Consider the following 27,406-nt stretch of genomic DNA (forward strand, 5'->3'; position numbering starts at 1 on the left):
GTCAGGCTAACAGGTCTATAGTTTCCTTTCTGCTGCCTCCCACCCTTCTTAAGTAGCGGAGTAACATATACGATGTTCCAGTCATCCGGTACAATGTCAGGTACAATCGATTCTTGAAAGATCATTGTTAATGCCTCCACAGTCTCTCCAGCTACTTTCCTTCAGAACCCGAGGGTGCATTCCATCAGGTCCAGGAGATTTATCCACCCTCAGACCATTAAGCTTTCTGAGCACCTTCTCAGTCGTAACTGCACAAACAGCACTTCCCTGATTCTCTTGAATGTCCAAAATACTGCAGACGTCTTCCACTGTGAAGACTGATGCAAAATATGCATTTAGTTCCTCTGCCATCTCTACATCCCTCATTACAATATCTCCAGTATCATTTTGTATTGGTCCTGTATCTACCCTCAACTCTCTTTTACCCTTCGTATACTTAAAAAAGCTTTTAGTACCTTCTTTGATATTAGTCACTAGCTTCCTTTCATAATTCATCTTTTCCTTCCTAATGAGCTTCTTAGTTTCCTTCTGCAAGTTTTTAAAAACTTCCTAATCCTCTATCTTCCCACTAGCTCTGGCTTCCTTGTATGCCCTCTCTTATGCTTTTACTTTGGCTCTGACCTCACTTGCCAGCCATGGTAGTGTCCTTCTTCCCTTTGAAAATTTCTTCTTATTTGGAATACATCTGTCTTGCACTTCCCTCATTTTTCACAGAAACTCCAGCCATTGCTGCTCTGCTGTCCTTCCTGCAAATGTCCCTTTCCAGTCAACTTCGGCCAGTTCCCCTCTCAAGCCAATGTAATTTCCTTTATTCCACTGAAATACCGACACATTGGATTTTATTTTTTCCCTCTCAAATTTCAATGTGAACTCGACCATATTGTGATCACTGTTCCCCAAAGGTTCCTTAACTTTAAGCTCACTTATCACCTCCGGATCATTGCATAACACCCAATCTAGCAAAGTCAATCCCCTAGTGGGCTCAACAAGAAGCAGTTCTAAAAAACTATCCCTTAGACATTCTACAAATTCTCTCTCTTGAGGTCCAGTAAAGACCTGGTTTTCCCAGTCCACTTTCATGTAAAAATCAATGATTATCAGACATTGCCTTTCTGACACACCGTTTCTATCTCCTGCTGTAATTTGTAATCCACATCCCGACTGCTGTTTGGAGGCCTGTATGCAACTGCCATTAGGGTCCTTTTACCCTTGCCATTTCTTAACTCAACCCATAGAGACTCTACACCTTCCAATCCTATGTCAGCTCTTTCCAATAATGTAATATTATGTTTTATACACAGAGCCACACCATCCCCTCTGCCTACTGACCTATCTTTCTGATATACTGTATATCCTTGGATGTTCAGCTCCCAGTGGCAGCCATCCTTTAGCCAAGTTTCAGAGATGGCCACAATGTCATATTTGCCAATCTGTAGCTGAATTTCAAGATCATCCATTGTATTCCTTATGCTGCGTGCTTTCAAAGACAACACTCTCAGTCCAGTATGTGTTGCTTTCTGTTTTAACGGCACCACGCCTCTATTACCCTGTAACTCATGCCACTGGCTGTGACATAATTGTCACAAAACAGCCATAATTGAATGTTCGAGCAGATTCAATAGGCTGATTGGCCTAATTCTTTTCCTATATCTTATTGCATTCAGCCAATAATATCAAAAAAAAAGAGCTGAAATTATTCAGTGTAATAAATGTGAAGAAACCAAAGAGATCTGTGTTGTAGCTTTGAAGACATCTACTCTGGAACTAGCTATGCCTTTGGACAAGCTGCTGCAGCACAATTACAGCATTGGCATCTTTCTGGTGTTGTAAACTAAATTGCCTAGAGCTGCCATGTTCATTAAAACAGGGCAATTACAATACTTAAGTATCTTCCAATCATTTGCAAAGTGATGGAAGAGGTTAATATTCACACTTTAATAAACTGCTTACCAATGCCCCTTTTAAGTTTTGAGAAACCTCAGAACGTCCTTGATATAGATGTAAGATAAAGAGTGGGATTCCAGAGCTGAGGTCAGGTGATCGCACTTGACATCAAGGGAGCATTTTACCAAATGTAGCACCAAGGAAGTGAAGTATGTCATTGGGCATCAGTGTAAACACCTTAAACAAAAAAAAAAGACACTTGAGGTTGTTGGAGGGCAATCATCCTTAAAACCAAAGCTTCGCCTCAGGAGCTCCTCAAGTCCATTGCCCCAGACCCTATTATCCTTAGCTGTTTCATCAATGATCTGAGATTAACTGTGACCAGTCACAATATCAATGACAGAAGACCATGATAACAGTACCATTGTTTAATTGGAAAATGTCATGAGCTGAAAACCAATCATAGAGAATGAACACAGTGCTTGAACAACCTAATGAATTGTTGGCAATTCTATGAATTGAATGATTGAGAAATAACATCACATAATTTTTGGAACATGGAAAACAAAACAAACAATTCACTAGGTATACATGCTCATGTTTATTATTGTTAATATTTTAACGTAGGATTCTCCTAGTGCATTATTCTGTAATTAAAATTGACGAATTCAAAGAATCACTGGTTTACCTTTCAGGTGTAGAAAAATAAATATTTTCTGAAATTGGATGTTCTCAAATCTGCTCTACTTAAATCAATGATAAATGTATAGATAAATTGTCATTGTTTCCAAGGCATTGTTTTAAATAGTAAACTGTGTGAAAAGTTTTTAAAAAATCACTCAGTGGTTACTTTATTAGTATCTCCCATACTTATTAAAGTGGCCACAGGGAGTATATTCATTGTTTTCTGCTACTGTAAGCTATCCACTTCAAGGTGTGATGTCTTGTGCATTCAGAGATGCTCTTCTGGACACCACTGTTGTAACATGTGGTCATCTGAGTTACCTTTGCCTTCTTGAACTAGTCTGGTAATTCTCCGCTGACCTCGCTCATTAACGAGGTATTTTTACCCACAGAACTGCTGCTCACTGAATGTTTTTTGTTGTTCACTCAATTCTCTGTAAACTCTAGAGAATATTGCACGTGAAAATCTCAGGAGCTCAGCAGTTTCTGAGATACTCAAACCACCCCATCTGGCACCAACAGACATTCCACGGTCAAAGTCACTGAGATAACATTTGTTCCCCGTTCTGGTGTTTGGCCTGAACAACAAATGAACCTCTTGACCATGCTTTTATGCACTGAGTTGCTGCCACATGATTGGCTGACTAGGTATTTACATTATCAAAGAGGTGTACCTAATAAAGTGGCCACTGAGTGTGTCACTTGAAATTCAAACCAACTTGTCTGTTGGTTTGAATTTCAAGAATCTAGTTGAATTGGATTCCCTAATCAAGGCAGTAAAATTATAGGTACAGTTTTCTGAATTTTCATAATCTGCCACCTAGCAGTAGAGAGCTCTGACATTTTGAGGAAAACAGGAACTAATGAAACATGCAGTGGAGTCCATGATTAGCTTGACACCATAGACTACTGGGCTAGTTATCTAGTGGCTTCTGTAAATGGTCTACAGACCTGTGCAAATCTGCCTGATCAGATCTGATTAGATATTAGCATTAACAGGCTGGTGTTCAGGTGCACCTAATAAAGTGGCCACTGAGTGTGCTAAATATATTGTTCCATTTTTAATTGTGGTATTAGTATAATTTGAGGCAGCAGCAAAGTAGACAGTAAACTGTGTGTACGATAACTTATTATGTTTCCCAGGAAATGAGGGAGAGCTCGTAACAACTTATCATACTTTTGCTGCTGCTGTTAAAAGATTGACATCTTTAAGAACATAAGAACATTTGAAAAATAAATCTTCATGTACCTAAATCATCATTTCCTATTCTAAATCTTTCTACACCAGTGTAGATTCTATCTAGCTTATTTGAAGAATACCTCCACATAGTAGGTATTCTGTACATTCCAGTACCTGATGACTGTTGTGCTAAAGAACACCTATGTTCAACACGAATCATTGATGTAAAATAGCAGTATTTACACAGATTAAACAAGGGAGAAAAATGTAATCAGTTTGATCTTTTTGCCTTTTACCCAGTTTACAATGGTCAGAATTCACACCCAATCAGCAAAATTACATTGTACAGTGAGAACTATTGCAAGTAGTTTTTTTTTATGATTTTATTAAGACTATTTTGCTAGGTTCTGCTTTTTGAACCACCTGATGGCTCAATGGTGAGGTGTGACTTTATCTTGTGCATTGCATGGCTTTAATGTGTGTTGTCTTCTATTACGTATCTGAATGTCAGAATCAGAAACAGCTGTAGACCACACAAGCCTGCAAGAGCGTATTGCCATTCAATGCCATTCCTGAGCCACAAGTTTACATCCAATATGCCCCGATTACTTGAGTTCCCAGCGTTTCATTCTTTGGTAAAGAATTTAGGATTTTGAACCTTCTCGAAGGAAAGAATTTTATCTTCATCCCAGTTCAAACAGGAGACTCTCCTTTGAAGGAAGTTGCCTCACAATACCCAGATTACCAAGTTTTTAAGAACCTTCTCAATTCTTTTAATACAAAAATAATCTAACTGTAAAGCAACAAACACCAGATGCCAGAAACCTTCGATCAAAAATAAAAACTTTGAAATATTTAGCTGGTTAGGCAGCATCTGTAGAGAGAGGAACAGGGTGTCTTGTATTTGGCCTATCAGCAGCCTCAACAGAGCTTTACCAAGAGGGATTTCTCACAGGTCAACAGCAGTTACTTAAAAAGGGAGCTTTGTGAGCGTTAGTCCATTGTACGTGGCCTATCAGTGGCTATAACCAGAGTAATCATGAGTTAAGTAGCATGGAAGGTTCAGGCATAAAAGGGAGACACTGCCTAGTGGAGCGGTCACCTAAGGAACGGTCATCGACAGAGTGATCTGAGGCAGAGTGGGAGGGCTTTGGCTCATTCGGGCTTCGGCGATAACGGGTCGAGGCGAAGTAAGTCACCTGTGAGGTACAGAATCAGGAAATACGCCTGTGAGGCTGGTGTCCTGTGCTGGGGGTCAGATGTGGGATGGCTGGGAGACTCCCAGTCTCCTGGACGGCCACATCTGCACCAGGTGCGTCGAGCTGCAGCTCCTTAGGGACTGGGTTAGGGAACTGGAGCTGCAGCTCGATGACCTTCGTCTGGTCAGGGAAAGTGAGGAGGTGATAGAGGAGCTATAGGCAAGTAGTCACACCACAGTCTCAGGAGACAAATAAATGAGTAACAGTCAGGAGAGGGAATGGCAGGAGTCCGACACTACAGAGTACCCCTGTGGCTGTCCCCCTTAACAATAAGTACACCTCTTTGAGTACTGATGGGGAGGCATGACCTACCTGGGGGGAGCAACTGTGGCCACACCTCTGGCACAGAGTCTGGCCCTGTGGCTCACAAGGTTAGAGAAAGGAAGAAGGCAGCAGTGATAGGGGACTCTATAGTTAGGGGATCAGGCACAGGAAAGAAATGCAGATGGTAGTTTGCCTCCCAGGTGCCAGGGTCCAGGATGGTTCTGATCACGTCCATGATATCCCAAAGTGAGAAGGTGAACAGCCAGAGGTCGTGGTACACATTGGTACCAACGACATAGGTAGGATAAGGGAGGAAAACAGACTACAGGGAGTTAGGAAGGAAGTAGAGAAACAGGACCTCAAAGGTAGTAATCTCGGGATTACTGCCTGTGCCATGTGACAATGAGTATAGGAATAGAGTGAGGTGGAGGGTAAATGTGTGGCTGAGGGATTGGAGCAGGGGGCAGGGATTCAGATTACTAGATCATTGGGACCTCTTTTGAAGAAGGTGTGACCTGTACAAAAAGGACAGGTTGCACTTGAATCCGAGGGGGACCAACATCCTGGCAGGAAGGTTGGCTAAGGCTGTTGGGGAGAGTTTAACTCGGATTGCTGGAGGTTGGGAACCAAACTGAAGAGATGGAGGAAGGGGTGGTTGGCTTATGTTTAGAGAAAGCTTGGAGACAGAGCAAGAGGGAGGATAGACAGTTGATAGAGAGGGGATGCGCTCAGAACAATGGTTTGAGATGTGTCTATTTTAATGCAAGAAGCATCATCAACAAAGTGGATGAGCTTAGAGCGTGGGTCAGTACTTGGAACTATAATGTTGTTGCCATTACAGGGACTTGGATGGCTCAGGGGCAGGAATGGCTACTTAGAGTGCCAGGCTTTACATTTTTCAGAAAGGACGGGGAGGGAGGCAAAAGAGGTGGGGGCGGAGCACGGCTGATCAGAGATAGTGTCATGGCTGCAGAAAAGGAGGAAGTCATGGAGGGATTGTCTATGGAGTCTCTGTGGGTGGAAGTTAGGAACAGGAAGGGGTCAATAACTCTACTGGGTGTTTTTTCTAGACCACCCAATAATAACACTACCATTAAGAAGCAGATAGGGAGACAGATTCCGGAAAGGTGTAATAATAACAGGGTTGTCATGGTGGGAGACTTTAATTTCCCAACTACTGATCGATATATCTCTAGAGCAAGGGGTTTAGATGAAGTGGAAGTTGTTAGTTGTGTTCAGGAGGGTTTCCTGACAAAATATGTAGATTAGGAGAAGAGAAGCTGCTCTTGATCTGGTTTTGGGAAATGAACCTGGTCAGGTGTCAGATCTCTCAGTGGGAGAGCATTTTGGAGATAGTGATCACAATTCTATCCCCTTTACCATAGCATTGGAGAGGGATAGGAACAGAGAAGTTAGGAAAGAGTTTAATTGGAGTAAGGGAAAATATGAAACTATCAGGCAGGAACACGGAAGCATAAATTGGGAACAAATGTTCTCGGAAAACAGCAGAAATGTGGCAAATATTCAGGGGATATTTGTGTGGCATTCTGCATAGGTATATTCCAATGAGACAGAGAAAATATGACAGGCTACAGGAACCGTGGTGTACAAAGGGTATTGAAAATCTAGTCGAGAAGAAAAGTTTATGAAAGGTTCAAAAAACTAGGTTATGATAGAGATCTAGAAGATTCTAAGGCTAGCAGGAAGGAGCTTAAGAACGAAATCAGGAGAGCCAGAAGGGGCCATGAGAAGGCCTTGGCGAGAAGGATTAAAGAACACAACAAGGCGTTCTACATGAATGTGAAGAGCAAGAAGATAAGACGTGAGAGAATAGAACCAATCAAGCGTGACAGTGGAAAAGTGTGTATGGAACTGGAGGAGATAGCTGAGGTACTTAATGAATACTTTGCTTCAGTGTTCACTATAGAAAAGGATCTTGGCGATTGTAGAGATGACTTACAGCGGATTGAAAAGCTTGAGCATATAGACATTAAAAAAAGAGGATGTGCTGGAGCTTTTGGAAAGCATCAAGTTGGATAAGTCTCCGGACCGGACGAGATGTACCCCAAGCTATTGTGGGAGGCAAGGGAGGAGATTGCTGAGCCTCTGGCAATGATCTTTGCATCATCAATGGGGATAGGGGAGGTTCCGGAGGATTGGAGGGTCGCAGATGTTGTTCCCTTATTCAGGAAAGGGAGTAGATACAGCCCAGGAAATTATAGACCAGTGAGTCTTACTTGAGTGGTTGGTAAGTTGATGGAAAAGATACTGAGAGGCAGGATTTATGAACATTTGGAGAAGCATAATATGATTAGGAATAGTCAGCATGGCTTTGTCAAAAGCAGGTCATGCCTTACAAGCCTGATTGAATTCTTGAGGATATGACTAAACATGTTGATAAAGGTAGAGCAGTAGATGTAGTGTATATGGATTTGAGCAAGCATTTGATAAGGTACCCCATGCAAGGCTTATTGAGAAAGTAAGGAGGCATGGGATACAAGGGAACCTTGCTTTGTGGATCCAGAACTGGCTTGCCCACAGAAGGCAAAGAGTGGTTGTAGATGGGTCATATTCTGCATGGAGGTTGGTAACCAGTGGTGTGCCTCAGGGATCTGTTCTGGGACCACTCTCTTCCTGGTTTTTATAAGTGACCTGGATGAGGAAGTGGAGGGCTGGGTTAGTGAATTTGCTGATAACACAATGGTTGAAGGTGTTGTGGATAGTGTGGAGGGCTGTCAGAGGTTACAGCGGGACATTGATGGGATGCAAAACTGGGCTGAGAAGTGGCAGATGGAGTTCAACCCAGATAAGTGTAAGGTGGTTCATTTTGGTAGGTTAAATGTGATGGCAGAATATAGTATTAATGGTAAGACTCTTGGTAGTGTGGAGGATCAGAGGGATCTTGGGGTCTGAGTCCATAGGACACTCAAAGCAGCTACGCAGGTTGACTCTGTGGTTAAGAAGGCATACGGTGCATTGGCCTTCATCAACCATGGGATTGAGTTTAAGAGCCAAGAGGTTATGTTACAGCTACATAGGACTCCCACTTGGAGTACTGTGCTCAGTTCTGGTCCCCTCACTACAGGAAGGATGTGGAAACCATAGAAAGGGTGCAGAGGAGATTTACAAGGAGGTTGCCTGGATTGGGGAGCATGCCTTATGAGAATATGTTGAATGAACTTGGCCTTTTCTCCTTGGAGCAACGGAGGATGAGAGGTGACCTGATAGAGGTGTATAAGATGATGAGAGGCATCGATGGCATGGATAGTCAGAGGCTTTTTCCCAGGGCTGAAATGGCTAGCACGAGAAGGCACAGTTTTAAGGTGCTTGGAAATAGGTTCAGAGGAGATGTTGGGGTAAGTATTTTACACAGAGAGTGGTGAGTGCTTAGAATGGGCTGCTGGTGATGGTGGTGGAGGCGGATATGATAGGGTCCTTTAAGAGACTCCTGGATAGCTACATAGAGCTTAGAAAAATAGAGAGCAATGGGTAACCCTAGGTAATTTCAAAAATAAGTATATGTTTGGCACAGCATTGTGGGCCGAAGGGCCTGTATTATGCTGTAGCTTTTCTACGTTTCTATGTTTCAAGTCTCTGTACAAAGGTGGCTTGACCTGCTGAGTATTTCCAGCAATTCCTGGTTATATATCTAATTGCTCTGAAAATGTCTTTCACTTTGGGGCTTTAAAAACATATTCACTGCTCATGGTTAGAATACAAACTTTAAGATTTAAAATAACAAGTAGTAAAAACACAATTGATTTCAAAATGACAAAAGTATAGATGGAAGACTATCCAGAAAACCATTTTCAAAACAAGTAGTGTTCAAAATATGAAGTTCACTAACTTAGTCATAAATTCATTCAGCACAGAAACAGGCTTTTCAGCCCAACACATCCATGCTATCCATCATGCACCCATCGATACTAACTGAATTTCCTGTACAGTGTCTTTGTAACCAGTCCCTCAGGACTGAGGTCAACTTCCTTCCACTCGTGGATTCTGAGGTGAGTGATGAGGCCAATATACCTCACAGGGCAAGCAGGGGACTGCTATGTCAGCTGGAGTGATCCTTCCTCTGTTTATGCAGCACTTCCATATCCTTCCAGTGTTCAGACACAAGGCTGTTGATAGCTCCGAAGTATACCTTCTATACTTTGAGTGTGCCTGAACCAGAAATTCTCAGGAGTCAGTGTAGAAGTTGCTTTTTTTTCACAGATGCTCTGAGCACATCCTTGACTCTCTTCCTCTACCTGCCTGATAATCTTTTCTTGCCACTGAGCTCAGAATAGAGAGTAGTATATACTGCGTCTTTCATGTTTGATATTCATATCAAAGTATTCTAAATAGCCCTTTTTCTATAAATATATGAATGCCTATAAACGTTACGCAAAGACATTCACGGTGCTTTTATTTTCCCAGCAAGCTATTTGCAAGTGCAAACATCACAATATATTACACTAGGAAGAACAATTCTCTTAAGTGTTTATTAAGTTTATTTCAGAGACATTGCCATTGTGTTTTTGAGGGATGATTTTCCTTTCCAGTAATATGTTGGATTACTGCCACCTGGAAGGTACTGCGTTGTTACATCGTCCTTTCATTGGGTCAACAATTTCATAAACAGAATTGATATTACCTTTCCTATTTTTAGGAATAAATGTTCCTCCAGGAGTTCATATACTTAAAAAATGTTGATGTTAGCAGCCTTGTTCTCCATCCCCTTGAATGAAATAGCATTTTGCACTTTTTTTAAATCTCAGAATTTTTATTAAATGACCAGAAAGAGAAAGATTTTCTCTATAATTTCATGTCGCACCTTGTGGTAGGTCGCTACCATTCACACAGCAGTTGCATCACAGACTCATACAGCAAAGAAACTGTCTCTCTGGCTCACCATATCCCTGCTGGCATCAAGTACTTCTTATACTCAAACCATTTTTCAGCATCCCTGTCCACTGCCTTCTATGCCATGGTGCGTCAAGTGCTCACCCTTATAACATGATATAAACTGCCACTTACCACCACCACTCTAACTGCATCCCAGATTTCAGCTATCCTCTTGGTGAAAATATTATTCCTCAAGTCCCCCCGATTCTCTTTCCCCTTAACTTAAACCTAGGCCTCTTGGTAAAAGGAAATGTTTCTCATTATCCATCTTATCTATTCCCATCATAAATTTGTATTCCTTAATCTTGTCCCCATTCAGCCTCCTCCATTCCAACAAAAACAAATCTTGCCTGTTCAGTCTCTCCTCAGGATTAAAATACTCCAACTCCAGGAACTTCCTGGTGAATCTCCTCCACACTACGAACCTGTATAAGATAGTACGCCAACTCTTTCATCAATTTCTTTTGCAGTACAAACTCCCTGAAAACAAAATTTAAATGCCTGCAAATTTCAGTGAAAAGTTCAGTGCAATTCTGGTTTTGTTATTGGATGAGTAATCCAATGAGATAGAGCCAGGGACTCAAATTCGACTAGTCAATTTTGGAATTTAAATTTACCTTATCTTATCAAACAAATTTTGGATCATAAGACTAATAAAAGTAATAATAAATATATATGGCTGAACTTTTGTTTAGAATCTAAAGTTCTTCAGAGGAAGTCTGTCTTTCTTACCTGGTCTATCCACTCTGAGACTCCATACTCAAGGTACTCTGAAATTTTGCAGTGAATCACCCAGTTGGAGAGGAATTAGGGGTGGCAAGTCCTGTACTTGCCAGTGATCACCCCATCGAAAAGAGTACCGTTAATTGTGTAACCTGGAAGGTACCCAATGTATATACATTAATTATAACACAGGTGGGAAGGAGTCTCCTCCATTCACAAACTTTGGCTGAAATTCCTTTAGTGATTTAAAGATCCTTAAATGAATTTCCACCAATGGAATATCAGATATTACAATGACAAAAAAAGCAGAAGCTTTGCTAAGCTTCGTGTTGGCACCGAGATATATTCCAGGATCTATACAACACAGAGGAGCCTATATAAACCATTCAAATGCGTAATTACTTTCTACACTCTCTACTGCAGTTCTTCGGGTGCGAAGAAGGGTAATTAATTATCTACAACTTTTAAGGACAGTAGTTTGATTTAAACTCAGGGTAAATATTTACACATCAAGGAAAGTTCCACTGCCAGTGAATATAGTATCACAGGAAACACCAGTCCGGAAAACAGACACCGGACAATGACAAGGTATTTTTTTAACTGGAAGAGATTAAATCTAACGATCTATGCATCAGATCAGACAGCGAAGCGGCTCAGAGATGGCAACTTGGGAGTTGAATTCGTTTTTTAAAATGATTTTATAATGTATTGTGAGGTAAAGAGAGTGAATCCCATGCATTTCACTGCCCAAAAATGAATCTAAAATAGATTTACAGTCCGTCCTGATTGCTGTTTCTATTTATCTGCAATACGTATCGATATATAGAAATTGCATTGATAATTAATGTTCCGGGATGTACAGCATTCTGTACCCAAAACTGCAATGGTCACTATTCTATTATATTAACAAAAGTTCAAAATGTATTATTTTCTAACCATAATGCTTGATATTTGGAGATTATAAGGTCCGCACGAGTAAATGATGTCCTGTCTATTTATAACGAAGTTTGATGCCCCGACGAGCCCATTAACAATAATTTTAAAAGTTGGCATAACTTTTCGTGCTCCAATTCAGAAATTGCAAGCTAATCTTTCTGATCGAATCAGATCAAAAAATGCCCTTGATTAAGTATTATCCATAATCTCACGGGAATCTAAATTATAAAATTGCAAATAGCTCTACAGTCTTTCCAAACTCTAAACTTTATTTGCTCTCTCTCTCTCTCTCACACACACACACACACACTCTCTCTGGTGTGCTCGCGAACGATCAGATTACACCAGAACTAACTTTAAATAATGCAACGAAACCCGCATTCCGGCGTCAGCGAAGAAAATCTGAATTTAGGTCGCTCCCAAGGTTTAGATTTTTAGTGTTTTAAAAAAAACGAGGCTGGATTGAATGCTGCGTTTGCAGTTTGAATTATATTATTGGGGGGGGGGGGGGAGAAAACATTGCAAGGAAACAGACGCTCTTGGGATTTACTAAAGCTCCTGGCGCAGTTCCGTGACACACACACAGAGCTCCCATTGTATGAGCTGCTGCTTTGCACATCTCCTAATTTGGATTTACCGGGAAACTCATTTCCTGAGGCTGGAGAGAGAGCGCGAGTTGGAGAGAGGCGACGGGATCCGGGCGAGTGGGTGACAGACGGAGGCACCGGCCGGGGTAGCGGTCGCCGGCGCCGACGACGATGCCCGCGGCTGGCAAGGAGCCCCAGCGGTCGCCGCCGCCCCTCCACCACCACCACCAGCAGCAACAGCAGAGGGGCATGCTCAAGTGCGTGGTGGTCGGGGACGGAGCGGTGGGCAAGACCTGCCTGCTCATGAGTTACGCCAACGATGCCTTCCCCGAGGAGTATGTACCCACCGTCTTCGACCACTACGCAGGTGAAGGAAGGAAATGAATGTGAGGGGGGGGAAGGAATGAGTAAGTGAAGGAAGGGAGGAGAAAGGGAGCGATTGCTTGAGTGAAGGAGGGAGGAAATGAGTGGAGGAAGGATGGGGAAAGGGGGTGAATGACTGGGGAAAGGGGAGAGGGAGTGAATGAAGGAGGGAGGGGAGCTGCCTCTGGCAGGTCGGGAGACCCAGACTGCAGGGGTGACCCAGGTCTGTTTGTGGAGGGCCCGGCCTGCTGCCACTCTCTAGGCCGGGACCTCCCCTTCCCGGGTCTGAGCTCCTGGCGAGAGCGGGTGGTTGTGGACTCATCAGGCGAGCGGAGTGCAGGCTTCACTCCGAGGGGCCGTGAGGCGGCCGCGACCGTGCCGAGCACCGCCGGGCTACTCCGATGGAAATGGGTGCAGCTTTTTCTTGGTCCTGTAAATAAAAGTGACCTCAGAGTTAAAGAATCCGAGGATGCAGTAAAGCGAAACACTAGTTTCCGCAGCAAGAAGGAAGAAATAGCCCTCCCAAACTTGCTGGTGTGAGTCCTGAGTTGTAAACTGTCCCACTCGCTGAATCACGGCATGGGCTCCTCTCCTCCCTCACCCGAGTTTCAACCCAGGAACTTGCTGTAAAACAAGTTCTTCTACCGCAGCCATGCGCTCTGCAACTGCACATCAGCAAGTTTAACAGGACAGGATCCATTCTTAATCATTTGTTTGCCAGTATTTGGGACTGACACTGTACATTTGTATTGCGGAGTCCCGAGCTTTCTCAATGTCAGTTCAAGGCATTAATTAGTGCCTGCTGTTAAATTTGCTAATGAAGTCACCAGCTCATATTTCATTTACAGATTTTTTAGTCTTTTCTGTATGATGGGTTCATAGTGTACTAATTAAATCGATCTGATAAATATTTCTGTTACTAATTTTTTTTGTCCTGTGCCGTTTAAATTGAAGTATTGGGTAATTAAAGTTAATCATTGCAAAAATACTTCATTCTTAAAATCTTGCAGCATAATTTCCCATGTGTTAAAGTAAATAATGTATAGCTATTACCTCAATCTATCTGATGTGGTTGTGAACATGGCTAAAATTCTACTTATTTTAGCTTTTGTTTTATCCAGTTATTTCTCAGTTTCCACTTCCATCCAAAAATAAGTGTATTTTAACCTTTCTTTATACATTGCTGATGCTGACACACCTACTAGATATTTCTAGTATTCCCTTTTTATTGGGGGGGGGGGAATATAACAATGGGCATAATCTCATATTAAGTTTATTCTCTGGGTAGGTTTTCCATTATCATGTCAACTGTGGTCAGTAATAAATAGGACTTCAAGTCCTACCATTAGTAATGGTAATCCTTAATGCGATTAGTACTTGGATACATCTGTTCGTACCTTCAGGTCGCATGCCACAGTTTAAGCACAAATTCTTGGCCAGGGCGCAATTTTCTGAGGGAGTACCGAACTGTCAGAGGTGAACCATTCCAGCGGGAAGTTTGGCTGCCCTCTTAAACAGATGTAAAAATCATGATGCTGTTTGAAGCAGAGCAGGGAGTTTTCCTGCAATAGTGATCCCTCGATCAATGTTGGTTATGGGGATGAATTATTGAGTCTTTATCTCTGCAGTTTGTGGCACGTTGCTTCTCACTAATTGATGAGTGGTACTTTACATTTTAATAAGTGTTTTGTTGTTAATGAGCAGGGATTTGTTATATCTGTGTAGCTTCTGAGACTAACAGAGGTGCTATAATCTGGTCAAGAATTTAAGGAGGAATACAGGCAACGTAACTTCAAATAACTTTTTTTTAGAAAAGTCAGTTTATAAAATTTCAACCTGTTTTTCTGTGAGCAGAGAGTAATAAGGGGTTCCCTTCCACTCATGTCAGAATGCTATTTCTTGGATTTCAGTTCAGATCTTGGTGAACAAACTCCTACTCCTCTGTCCAAATACACCACTGGGCATTGGACTTCCTAACCAGCAGACCTCCAGATAGTCAGGATGCATAACTGCTGCTCAATTCCAGTGCCCCCCAGGGCTGAGTACTGAGCCTATTGCTGTACACTCTGCTTACACAGCCAAACACCCGAGTCAACACACTGTCAACTTAACCGATGACTCAATGCTGCTGGAGTTCATCGCCAACGATGAGATAGCCTACAGAGAGGAGGTGGAAGAGGCCTTGTGCTGGGAAAATAACCCCTTTCTCAATGTCAACAAGACAAAGAAGACGGTTTTCAACTTCAGGAGAGTCACACCACTCACACCTGGCACTGCAGTGGAAACTGAGAACATTCACAACCTCCTGGGAGTGTACATCTCACACAGCTTCTCATGGTACAGAACACACCACACACTCAGGGAAGCTCACCAATGCCTCTACGTTCTGAAGAGGCCAAAGGGAGCTGGACTTTGTACATCCATACTCGCGTCGTTCTCCAGATGCGCTGTAGAGAGCATCTTAACGGGCTGCATCACAGCTTGGTACAGTAACTGCACTGTGGCAGAAAGCTCTACAGCAGGTAGTCAAAACCATCAAGGACACAGAAAGGTGCTGGAAATGGGCCAGTAACCTCATGACAAATCCCACCCGCCCTGCTCATGGACTGTTTGTCCCATTCCCATCAGGGAGGAGGCTACGTAGCATCCATGCCAGGACCACCAGACTCAAAAACTGTTACTTTCCTCAAGCAGTCAGGCTGATCAACACCTCCACCCACTAACCCAGTCTTTCACATCCCCAACCACCACTACTTGATCATTTCCTGTCTTGTACAGACAGCCCTGTGCCGAGCACCACTTTATAGACATAGAATCAATCTATTTGTATAAACTATCTCATGTATTTATGTTTATTGTTATTGTGTATTATTATCTTGTGCTTTTTTTTGTGCTGCTCCGTGTCCGGAGTAGCAATGATCTTGTTCTCCTTTATACTTGTGTAGAGGAAATACATTAATCAATCTTGAATCCTGACATTTTTAACATGAGAAAGGAGAATAATTCAGTAGACTGCTTATACTAGTTGTTTGAGCCCTAATTCCATCACAAAGATCTACTTTCACTGGTTCGAAGGATTTTTTATGTTCTCACGGCATGAGAAATTTAATTTGATTCGCTGATTGACATTTTTGTGTGCCTATTTAATTGAATAGATTTTTAAACTTTGCTTGCAATTGTTTTTTAATTACATACATGAATTTTATTCTAAACCTTCTCCTGTTAAAATGCTCATATCTTTGCTGGACGACTTCCCTGAAATGAAATATATTCATGTTCTTGAAACTTTATCCAAATGGCTGTTCTTCACGTACGGGTCTCAGTGGGTGTTCCACGGCAGACCATGCCATAGGAAAGCCTGGCATGAGTCTCTCAACATTCAGTTCAGCTTACGGCACTGTGAAAGAGAAGGTTAGAGTCCAAACCCTGGGATACGTAACTGTGAAGCTGTAACTTGTGTGAGACGTTTGCAATTAGTTCAACTAGTTCAATTAGTTCAAATTTTAGTTTAGCCTTCTCGTGATACAAATATCTAATTTGAGAGAGAGCAAAAGATACAGGATGTGCAGATCAAAAGTTGGGTTCAGAGCCAAACACAATAAGCTTTTGTTCTTAAAATTACATCATGCTTTATTGGGTGGAGTAGCCAATGTTGTAGTTTTTGATTTGACCTTGTTAGTTTTATTTTTAACTAGATTCAGTATAAACAAGTCATAAATTTTAAATGGAAAATAATAGTATAGTTTTTTTTCAACATAGAGATGAAGTTAGTTATATAATATAAAATTACCTATATACAAAGGAAAATGGGTAAGATCATTTATGCAATACTTTACACAGACTAGTAATTACATCAGTGGTTTGTCAGGTTTTATAACATTGTGATGGATTACTTGGAACATTTTAGAGAACATGTCATTTGCTGGTCGAGGTGTTTTGTGTTTTTCCTGATTGGAGTGTTGTCAATGTTATCAAACAGCAATTTCCACTGTATTATGTGATGGGGATGGAATTGGCTGATATTTTACTGATGGGATTCCATGTGCATTGCAAAAGCAGTGTTGCAAGACCTTTAGTCTTTTTGTTCTGTGTTTTTGTGTTTCATTTTAAAATTTACAAGTTGTAAACACTGAGCTGTGTGATCAAGTGTGTATCTGACTTTGGTGCAGAAAATCTTTGTTCTTGTGTCTTCATTTTGCTTTACAGATGTTGAGTGTAAAACATATGAGAAATAGCTGGTGCCTTATTTTATTCCCTTTGGACCGTAAGCATTAGATTTGCATTCCATTAGTGTGAACCATGCTATCCATAGTATATTCCCAGTTGGTTAACATCCAACAACCATGATAATTAGCAATTTTACAAAACTTATTTCATTTACACAATGTGTTTTGTATTTCTTTAGACTAGTGTTTAATATTTCTCATGTCAGTGTGTGAAAGAGCAAAGGAGTTAGTTCTAGTGCCGCTTCAAATGTTTATCCCGTAGTTAACATTAAAGTGATTGAGGCTGTGTTTTTTTTTGTCACCGTGCTCTTTGTGGAATCATGTTATGTACAAATGGACCACTGTATTTCCTGAATTGCATCATTGGTTGTAAAGGGAATTTGTATGACCTGAGGTAATGACTAGAACTGCATTTTTATCTTAATATTCATTCATGTGGTGTGTATACTAATATCAGTATTGCATCCCCGATTAACTACGTGAGCTGCTGCCTTGAGTGGTTCAGTAGTCCATAAGACATAGGAGCAGAATTTGGCCACTCAGTCCATCCAGTCTGGTCTGATTCATCATCCCCTTCAACTCCGTTCTCCTGCTTCCTCCCTGTAGCCCTTCATGCTCTTACTAGTCAAGAACTTATCAACCTCCACTTAAAATAGTGACTTGGCCTCCATTCTACATTCCCACAGTAGGAATGTTGCAACCATTCAGATTATAGAAATTCACATTTACAAATTTCACAAATCACTACCCAAAAATTTGAGATGCATGCAGAATTAGATTCACCCTCATGGAGTTTGCGTGGGGAGAAGTAAATCATTGCATCGATACAATTTTTGTTCAGGCGCAGTTGCAGATGACGGGGCATCACGTTCTGTAAAACTGATATACAGACCATACTCTAGAAATGCAGTTGTCCCCACTCCTGCCATTCCCCTACAAAGTGGGGGGGGGGGGGGGGTCACCTGTATTGCAATGCAGGGAAGCTGTAGGACCTTAATCCATCAATGCCAAAAGAATGGTGATTAAATTTCCACCTCCTTCCAGCATGGGATTTGGTTGGGAACATGGAGATAGTACTCCTAGGCAGTCCTCAGGAGCCAGCTTGCTTCCACTTCATTTGGAGATCCCTTAATGTCACATGTAATTTGACTTTTTTTAAAACAGTAACCCACTGTACGGCTATTGAGAAAGTACTATTGTTAAATGTCTTTGGAAAATGGTTAGTCAATCAATTACTCATTCTTCTACTTTTCGAAGTCAAAGTAATAATGTCAAGACAAGGCAGCAGTTCAAATTCAACTGTTAATAAGCGCTAGTTAGTCTTGCACTGCAGCAGAAATACACTAACTCTATTGTGAACTTGCTCAGCTTCAATAGGCAACATGCTAGAAGCTCAGGATCAGCAACTCCATCCATTGCATAACTGAATGGCATGTCCAGATCTATCATCACTGTTCATTTGGCTGCGTATGGTGAAGGTAATAGTGTGTCGTCCCGGAGTAGAGGAAGGAATCTAAAAAGATGGGATTACTGTACTCTGGATTGTACATGCAAATGTCATGTGAGGATAAGATTAGCTTTGGATGTAAAGCTGCCAAGAGTGAGACGACCTACTGACATTTGCAGTCCAAGCGTACACTTACATAGCTCCCACTGAGCCATGCAATGGAGTTGCCGCTAACTTTTAAGAGACTGATCTGGTGTGCAGAGGAAGGAAAAAAGTTTCCTGCAATATGAGTAATGCGTGTATTATATCACTTCCAGTTGTTTCTGGTTGAATTTTTTATAGCTGGGAGTTGAATTTGAGACAAAGCTGCAAAGTTGTTGTGCTGTCATAATATAATTGTATATGAGCACAAGATGATCACAAAATTAATTCACAAACAGGAATTTATTTTCACCATATGACCCACTGTAGTCAGATTTCTTTTCTGAATTTTCCTTACACAATAGTTTTTTTTCCCCTCCTCTGGGAGATTTACTACTAATTATGGAGGGGAATTCTGGAATAATTTTAAAACATGCTTACCATTTCAAAAAAATTGTGCGAAACTTTTAATGTGGATTAAGTTGTTTTGTTGGCATCTTCAAGCTCATTCCAAGAGTTTGGCGTATCATCCCAGCCAGGATTTAGTAAATATATATTCAGAGAAATAGTACAGTACATTCAATCTTATTTTTAGGGTGGTCTGCAATTAATTATTTCACAGGTTTACTGAATGTGAAAAGGAAGGGTAGAACCCTAGAACAAGTTGTGATCACTCACGTGAATCCTTGGGATAACATTTAATTGGCCCCAAGCTAATTGCCGTTCACTGTGATGTATAATTACCGTTTGTAATGAATTACCCAAGCAGTGTGAGCAGAGAAGTTCTGCAGCTCCAGCTGAATAGGTCAGCACAGATGTGATGCTCATTTCAGAATGTCTACAGTAAATCAAGCCAATATTTTTCTTTCAGACTACAGCCTTTTCTGTCTCTTATTGATCAAATCAAGCTATTTGGCTGATGAAGTAAATATGATGATTTGTTTGCTGGAGTGCAAGCTAATTTAACAAACAAAAATGAAGCAAGAAAGATGATTTAAAAGCATACAATTAAACATATCATACAGTGAAAATGGTGTTCACATTATGAATATCATTTCAAAGTGTTCAATAGTTACAGGGAAAAATGTTGAACATAGTGTAGTCACCATAGAAAATTTTACTGTCTGCAGTTTACTGAAATTGTGTTAATTTTGGTTATTTATTATCTACCAAAAATATACTGCATTCTGTTAGCTGAGAAGGGTTATATTAGGCAGCAGCAGTTAAAAAGATCTATTTGTTCCAACTGAATATTAAACAAGTGGCCATAATTCTATTTTAGTTCAAATTTAAATTTAGTTAACTAGAATCAGCTTATCCAATTATTTGCCTTATAGCATTCACCTGACTTCAGAATGCAGTCATCAGCACATTTCTTAAAATTTAATAACATGGAATATAATTTAACCAAATCTATAGGATTGACCATTTTCAAAGTTGTTAATATTTTTTGACTGAACTTCAAATTTTGTCAGAGTAATTGTAGGGATATTAATTGAATTCAAAGACAAAACGAATATATAGCTGGCAAACACAAGGAAATCTGCAGATGCTGGAAATTCAAGCAAAGCACACAAAATGCTGGTGGAACACAGCAGGTCAGGCAGCATCTTGAAACGAGGAAATCTGCAGATACTGCCTGACCTGCTGCATTCCACCAGCATTTTGTGTGTGTTGCATAAATATATAGGTGATGTTGGAATCAGTATTGGGCACGATGGTAGCATCGTGGTCAGCATGATGCTATTACATCTCAGGGCGTTTGGAATTAGGAGTTCAATTCCAGCGCTGTTTGCAAGGAGTATGTACATTCTGGTCTCCCTGTGGCTGCACGGGCTTCATCTGGGTGCTCCACTTTCTTTCCACCGTCCAAATACATACCAGATAGTAGATTGGTTGGTCATTGTAAATTGTCCTGTGCTTAGGCGAGTGTAACATAGGTTGTTGGTGGGTGGTGCTGCTTATAAATAAATATATATAAATAAATCAGACCACTGGCCTTCTCATTCAGGTTGGAGTTTCTTCTGGGGTTTGTTTTTAAAGCAAAAAGTAGATATTTGCTGATGCTAATTCAGAGCATTAAAGCCAACAGCATATTATGTACATACTCCAGTCAGTTATGTTGTTTAGTATGCATGTTTTCCAGTGCATAATTAGGATAAAATATTTACTCATTGCAATTGCAATTTTATTTTTTCAAAGCAGTAATCTATTTACTAATCTCGTGATCAGAATGTGATATCTTTTTTTGTGCAGAAGTATTGTTATTTTGAGGAAAGTAGCTCTTCCTATCTGATATGCGCATTAAACGCATGTTTTTCCCCACAGCTAAATGCTGACAAATGTACTAATATGAAAAGTACAAAAGTATATTTTATATATTCATAACAGTTGTTAGTTAAAGGAAAAATATTCAACCTATGGCCTCCACACAGCAGAACCCAGTGTCCCCAGATCTCATTAGTTAAACCCCAGCGTCCAGATGATGCTTGCAGTTGCATGCACTGGAAGGCCAAGCTCCAAGCTATCATTGACTTTCAACGAGGCATATAAGAGGATTGGCCTTGCATTCAATATAGAACCATAGAACATTACAGCACAGAAACAGGCCTTTTGGCCCTTCTTGGCTGTGCCGAACCATTTTTCTGCCTAGTCCCACTGAACTGCACCTGGACCATATCCCTCCATACATCTCCCATCCATGTACCTGTCCAAGTTTTTCTTAAATGTTAATAGTGAGCCCGCATTTATCACTTCATCTGGCAGCTCATTCCATACTCCCACCACTCTGTGAAGAACCCCCCCCCCCCCCATGTTCCCTTTAAACTTTTCCCTCTTCACCTTTAACCCATGTCCTCTGGATTTTTTCTCCCCTAGCCTCAGTGGAAAAAGCCTGCTTGCATTCACTGTATCTATACCCATCATAATTTTATATACAATATCAGAAAGGTTAAAGTTTCTCCCAACCTCTCCCCAATACACAACCTCTAACAATAAAAATACAATCTACTTTGCAGATCTCTGGCACCATTTCTATTCAAAGACTTCTATTGTTGATGAATTTCACTGTTGATATTGCCACATGTACCAAGAAAGGCTTGTCTTGCATATTGTTCATACGGATCAATTTGTTAAACAGTACGTTGAGCTAAAACAAGGTAAAGCAATCCATGATCAAGAACTCCACCATCCAGACCATCCTGTCTTCTCACTGCTGCCATCCATAAAGAGGTACAGGAGCCACCTAGTTCAGGAACAGTTATTACCCCTCAACCACCCGGCTTTTAAACCCAACACTGAACTGCTCCCAAATTATGGACTCAGGTTCAAGGACTTTTCATCTCAATATTTATTTTTTATTTATTGTTATTTGGTTCATATTTTTTCTTTGTTGTACTTGCACAGTTTTTGTCTTTTGCACAGTAGTTGTTGGTCTGTCTTGTGTGTGGTTTTTCACTGATTCTGTGCGGTTTCTTTGTACTTACTGTGAATGCCCACAAGAAAATGGATCTCAAGGTAGCATATGATGATGCACCATCAATAACTCTTGGAGACGTGAGGTGAGATATAGGCTTTTATTGGGTGGAAGAAAGAACAAGCAGCAATTGACCACCACACTGCATCCTGGAGACTGAGGGCGGGGCAGAGTCCCCAGTCGCCTTTATACCGGGGTCCGTGAGAGGAGCCACAGGAGCAGTCAGCGGGGGGGGGGGGGGGCCTGTGTCCAGACAGGTATATGTAGTTCACCACAGATGATAAATTTACTTTGAACTTTGAATACAGAATAAGATGTAACGGCTACAGAGAAAGTGCAGTACAGGTAAATTTTAAAATGGATGGATGGGAGCGTTCATTGACAGTGCTAATGGCCCTGCGTACGCAATGCTCATGATAAGTACCTTTTATGGGTGGAATAGAGACCCCGAATGCATCAAGCCATGATGCTGTGGTGCCATCTGGAAAGTTGAACAAATGTACTCATAATGACAGATGCTAAGCTGCATCCAAGCCCAAAGCATTGCTGAGGATCCCTGCCACCCATTCCACGATCTCTTTGACCCACTACCATCAGGAGGAGGTACAGGAGCATCAGGACTAAGATTGCCAGGCTGGGTAACAGCTTCTACCCTCAGGCTGTGAGACTAACTAGTACCATGCCACCACCGAGATCCTGTCACTGGGACAGTGAGCTGTTCACCTCTGCTGCACTCTTCATATGTATTTTCAATTATATTTCATCATATTTGTTGTAATGTTTGTTTTACTGTGCCTGCTGTGTTGTACGTGTGTATTGTGAGTGCAAATGTCCAGATGAATGTTGTTTCGTTGGGCTGTAGATATATACAGTCAGTGGAAAATGAACCTGAAAAATAGGTAGAATTGCATAAAGTTTTTAGGTTGGAATTTTTTAGGTTGGAATTCTAGCCTTGACAGTTTTAGGTAGGGCCATCAATTATATCTGAATGGGACCAAATTGAGTGATAGCTGATATGCTGGAGAATTATAGAAAGGTGATCACAGAAATGAGAGGAAAACAGAATGAAAATTGGTTATTGCCTTCAGTAAACCAGTAGTCTTTTGTTGATTTGAGGAAAAGGATGTTTGAAACTCAAGACCTCAAACCTTGTACAAAACTAACTATATATGAGGAAGCAGAAGCCCTTGTTCTTTTACAGACTTCTGAAACTTAGATTACCTGCTGTAGATACCTCTGAGGCATTGGTAAAATATGATCAACATTCTGATGAACAGATCCAGCCCCCTTTCTCTTCACTAACTCATAATCCTCCTAGGGTGCTGTGCTTTTGTTAGCAGCTACAAGAAAGTCTGCAGATGCTGGGGATTTGCTCTGTGTCTGTTGTGTTATCAACTGTAGAAAAAAAATTGGTACTTTTGTTATCCACTTAAATCACATCTATCATCTGCCTTCCAGGCTAAAAAACTTACCTCACTCCTGAGGTGAACTTCCATCGTTTGCATTATCTTCATTGCAAAGACTGCTCCTTATGCCAGCTTGGTATCAACAGCTTTTTCACCAAACTCCGTCATCTGCTATCAAAAACCTCAATAATTTTTGTTGATATGCTTGTAATTTTGTGTCTCCCATTCTCCATGTTCCATAAATCCTGGTTGTTTCAAAATTCTGCTTGTACCTTAATTCATTTATCATAATTCCATCTTCATTTATGCACTTTGTTTCTTATTTACAAGCTGTTCTCAATTTAATTGATTTCTTGGATCACTGACTATACCCAAAGAACTGCTTATGGCCAGTAGGTAACGATCGTTCAGGGGAGGTTAGGAATTATAACGGAAGGAATTCAGCCAATGTATTTATAACCAATTTATCTAACAGTTGAAGAAATTTTGTTGAAGAAACTGCTTGAGGATAAAGCATTTTTAACAATGTTTCTAGTGAAGTCTAGAAATGTATTAACTTGAATGTTATTTAGATTTTGTGGACAACACTTTTATTGGAAGTTCATTTTTTTTCAAGAGGCAGAACATGCAGTTGAAGTGTATATTTTTGTCACTGTTGTGTTCAGTGGTAATCAGCAGATTTTTGTTCAGATTTTAGAACATAGAACAGTACAGCGCAGGGACAGTTCAAAAGTGGTGTGCAAATCAAAAACACCCAAGCACTAATCCCTCCTACCTTCACCGTCCATATCCCTCCATCTTCCTCACATCCATGTGCCTATCCAAACGTCTCTTGAAAGCCTCTAATGTATTGGCCTCTACCACCATACCAGGCAGCACAAACCGGACATCCACAACTCTGAGTAAAAAAACTTGCCCCTCTTATCCCCCTTGAACCTAACCCCTCTCACCTTCAATGCATGCCCTCTGGTATTAGACATTTCAACCCTGGGAAACAGGTACTCTTACACACTTACTTTTGACAGGCAGTGTCTGGTAGCCTATAGATTGTTACTAGATCAAACAAAAGGTGAGTTAGCTGACAGGTTGGAACTTGAATGACTATTATTAAATAGATCTGCAACAGTAATGCTGAACAGACTACTGCTAAAACCCTCTGACTCATGAAAAGGTGTAAATGATAGCTAGCTCAGAGGAAAAATAATGAGGGACAAGTTTAAGTAGAGAGAGGCAGGCACCACAGGCTGAGGGATAGACTGGGGAGACGGGCGAACGAAGGGAAGGAGGAGATCATAGTGGGGTTGTGTAAGGAATGAGCTATGGAAGATGTGCACAAGACTGTCCATGTTTATCTCTCTATGGTCAGCGTGTATGTGTGCACGTGCTTGTTATCTGTGTAGCATTGCCTAGTTTCCAGTTATCTTGGACTTGCCATTGGATCATGTTCTTACTCTTGTCTTGCCATTTGGGGTACTTGTTACATTACCTTAAAAATACTAACACTTGGGCATTTTTGACCTCTCAGAATTGGAGTAGAATCAAGTTAGCCTCATCTACAATGGACTTGGGGCTTGAATTTGATTGTTAACAATCAGAGGGATTGAATTGGTAAAGAATTAGCAGCATAAGTATTAGTAGTATTGATGCAAAGTAGAAATTTAATTATGAACCAAACAAGTTAATATTGTATAATGGTCTAATGTGGCTTATTCATTATGATGCACGTGTTTATGATTACATTGACTTGTTGACTAATATAGGACATCTGACATTGCAGTCAGAAGTACTTAAGGTCAAAAGTTAAAAAAGAACTAAATTAGCTTAAGTGGTAAGCTGGTTAACTTGAATCTGTAAACTCCTTCGTGACATAGCTGCCACAAAGAAGGCCTTAACTAGTACGTCAGAAGACACTGATCCAATCTTCAGAATTTTTATAACTAGAGATGTTAAGGGAAGGTTCTTTGTGCATTTCATATCAATAAATCATGCTATGCTTACCCATTTTGTATGTATAATATGTCTCTGTACATTTTTGAACATGAAAAGCACAGGGTTAGCTAATAATAAACTCCACTTGGGTTGCACGCCTTTACCGAGATTGTACCCAGGTGGCAGTTTGATGGTACAGTCTGCTGAACGCAAAGAAAACTGCCAGGAAAACACAGTGACATATTTCTAACTGATGTTGGTTGCACGAACATCGTGCATCAAATAATCATTGATGCCAAACAGCTAGTTGAGCTGTGGCTGGTGGACAGCTCCATTTTCATGGGTTAAATCCTGCATGTTTGACTTTGACCGTTGTGAGTTTCCTCTTTGATGATCCAGTTTCTTCATGCATCTCAAATACAGACAGGTTAGCTGGTCAGTGCAATTTGCTCCCAGTATTTAGGTGATTTATCTAATTTGGGGGTGGAGTAGTGGGATTTGTTGATGAGAATAAAACTTGTGATTACTGTGGGATTAATGTGAAGTGATGGGTACTTGGTGTCAGTAAAGGGTTGTTCAGTTGGAGGTTCTTTTTCTCTATAAGGTTATGAGTACATAGCATTAAGAATTTTTACTTGTACGGTTATGAGTAAATTGCATTAAGAAATTTTTACTACCTGCAATTTTTAACTAACTTAAAAGTTTTACAAGGAGCATAATAATGTTTGGGGCATTGATCGAGTAGCAAATCAAAAAAAAAACTGAGGATGTTGTAAGTCTGAAATAAAAACAGAAAATGGTGGAAACACTTTGCCAGTCAGGCAGCATCTGCGAAAAGACAAACAGGATTAACATCAGAACTGGAAAAGTGAAAAACCAAGTGATTGTACTTGCAAAGAGTGATTGTACTTGGAGAAAGGGTGGATGGAACGAAGAGGATATATTTGATAGGATGATGCCAGCATTACCAAGGTTTTCCAGTTGTTTATAAAACTCTCTCGTTAACAAACTTAACAAAAGCAGTTGGAGAAATAAAAGGATACATGAATCTTGTGCAGTATTGATGTCAAAACCTAAAACCAGAAGTGGAATGTCAGAAATACCCAGCTGATCAGGCAGTGTCCATGGAGAGAGGAAAACTGAGTTATTATCCAGGTGTATGACTTTCCAATAATATGATGCTTGTTTGTGTCAGAACTGGCTTGTTTGTATTAAAGGAGATGTAAAAGAAATTGCCTCATTGATTCTAATGCCAGTGAACCTATACAAAAGATGCACTTAAGAATTTGTTAGTAAAAATCATCCAGATTACTATTACTATAAAAAATATAATTTAAAATTCTTTAAATCCTGAGATTTTTTAATATTTAAAGGTTTGTTAATTAATATTGTGTTTTAAAGTAATTATGCTTTAGAATGCTTTTGAGTCCTATGAACTTAAAGCTTTTTCAAAATGAAAAAAATTCTATATACTTTCTGGCAGTTTTCAGACTTATTTAAAGATTTAAACATCAGAAAGTCGCAGTTAAACTTGCAAGTGTATCTTATCTGACCATCAGATTTCTTTTCTTTTCTTCACTTCACTTCATGCAAAGTTTTTTTTAACTTTACATCTGTGTTTCACCTTAACTGTTTCTGGGACTGCCAGAGCCTGTGATTTACAGTTTGGAGATCGATTGAGCAATCCAGCACTGTGCTGTCTCTGAGGAGATTCGGGGAAGCGAGCACATACTCAGAACAGCCTCGATGCAAATAAACTTCAGGAAGGGCCGTGAGCCACTGTTAGACTCCATTCACTGATTAAAGTGTCAAGAAAGATTGCGACATCGAGGCGAATGTGGAAGGCGAGTGAAAGTTCGGTGCTGACTACCTGCCTTTTGATCACGGCTGAGACGGAGTCTGTGAGCGGCCAATCACTGTGTGCCTCGCTGTGGTGGCGGGTAGGCCTCTGCCTCATGTGGTGTTCCTCTTTTTCAATGAACGTCGGTGATATAGGAGGATGGTGTTGTTCT

The 27,406-nt window shown here is 40.7% G+C and overlaps 1 protein-coding gene across 1 annotated transcript in view; it reads left to right on the forward strand.

Moving 5' to 3' along the window:
- Positions 1-12,375: 12,375 nt before the first annotated feature.
- Positions 12,376-27,406, forward strand: part of LOC132387708 (rho-related GTP-binding protein RhoJ-like) — a 57,556-nt gene continuing 42,525 nt past the window's right edge. Inside the window, exon 1 of the mRNA XM_059960069.1 lies at positions 12,376-12,774. Coding sequence (XP_059816052.1) covers positions 12,579-12,774 — 196 coding nt within the window. The 5' untranslated portion in view covers positions 12,376-12,578. The remainder of the gene's footprint in view (positions 12,775-27,406) is intronic.

The sequence above is a fragment of the Hypanus sabinus genome, chromosome 2 (assembly GCF_030144855.1).
Source record: "Hypanus sabinus isolate sHypSab1 chromosome 2, sHypSab1.hap1, whole genome shotgun sequence".
Classification (NCBI taxonomy): Eukaryota; Metazoa; Chordata; class Chondrichthyes; order Myliobatiformes; family Dasyatidae; genus Hypanus; species Hypanus sabinus.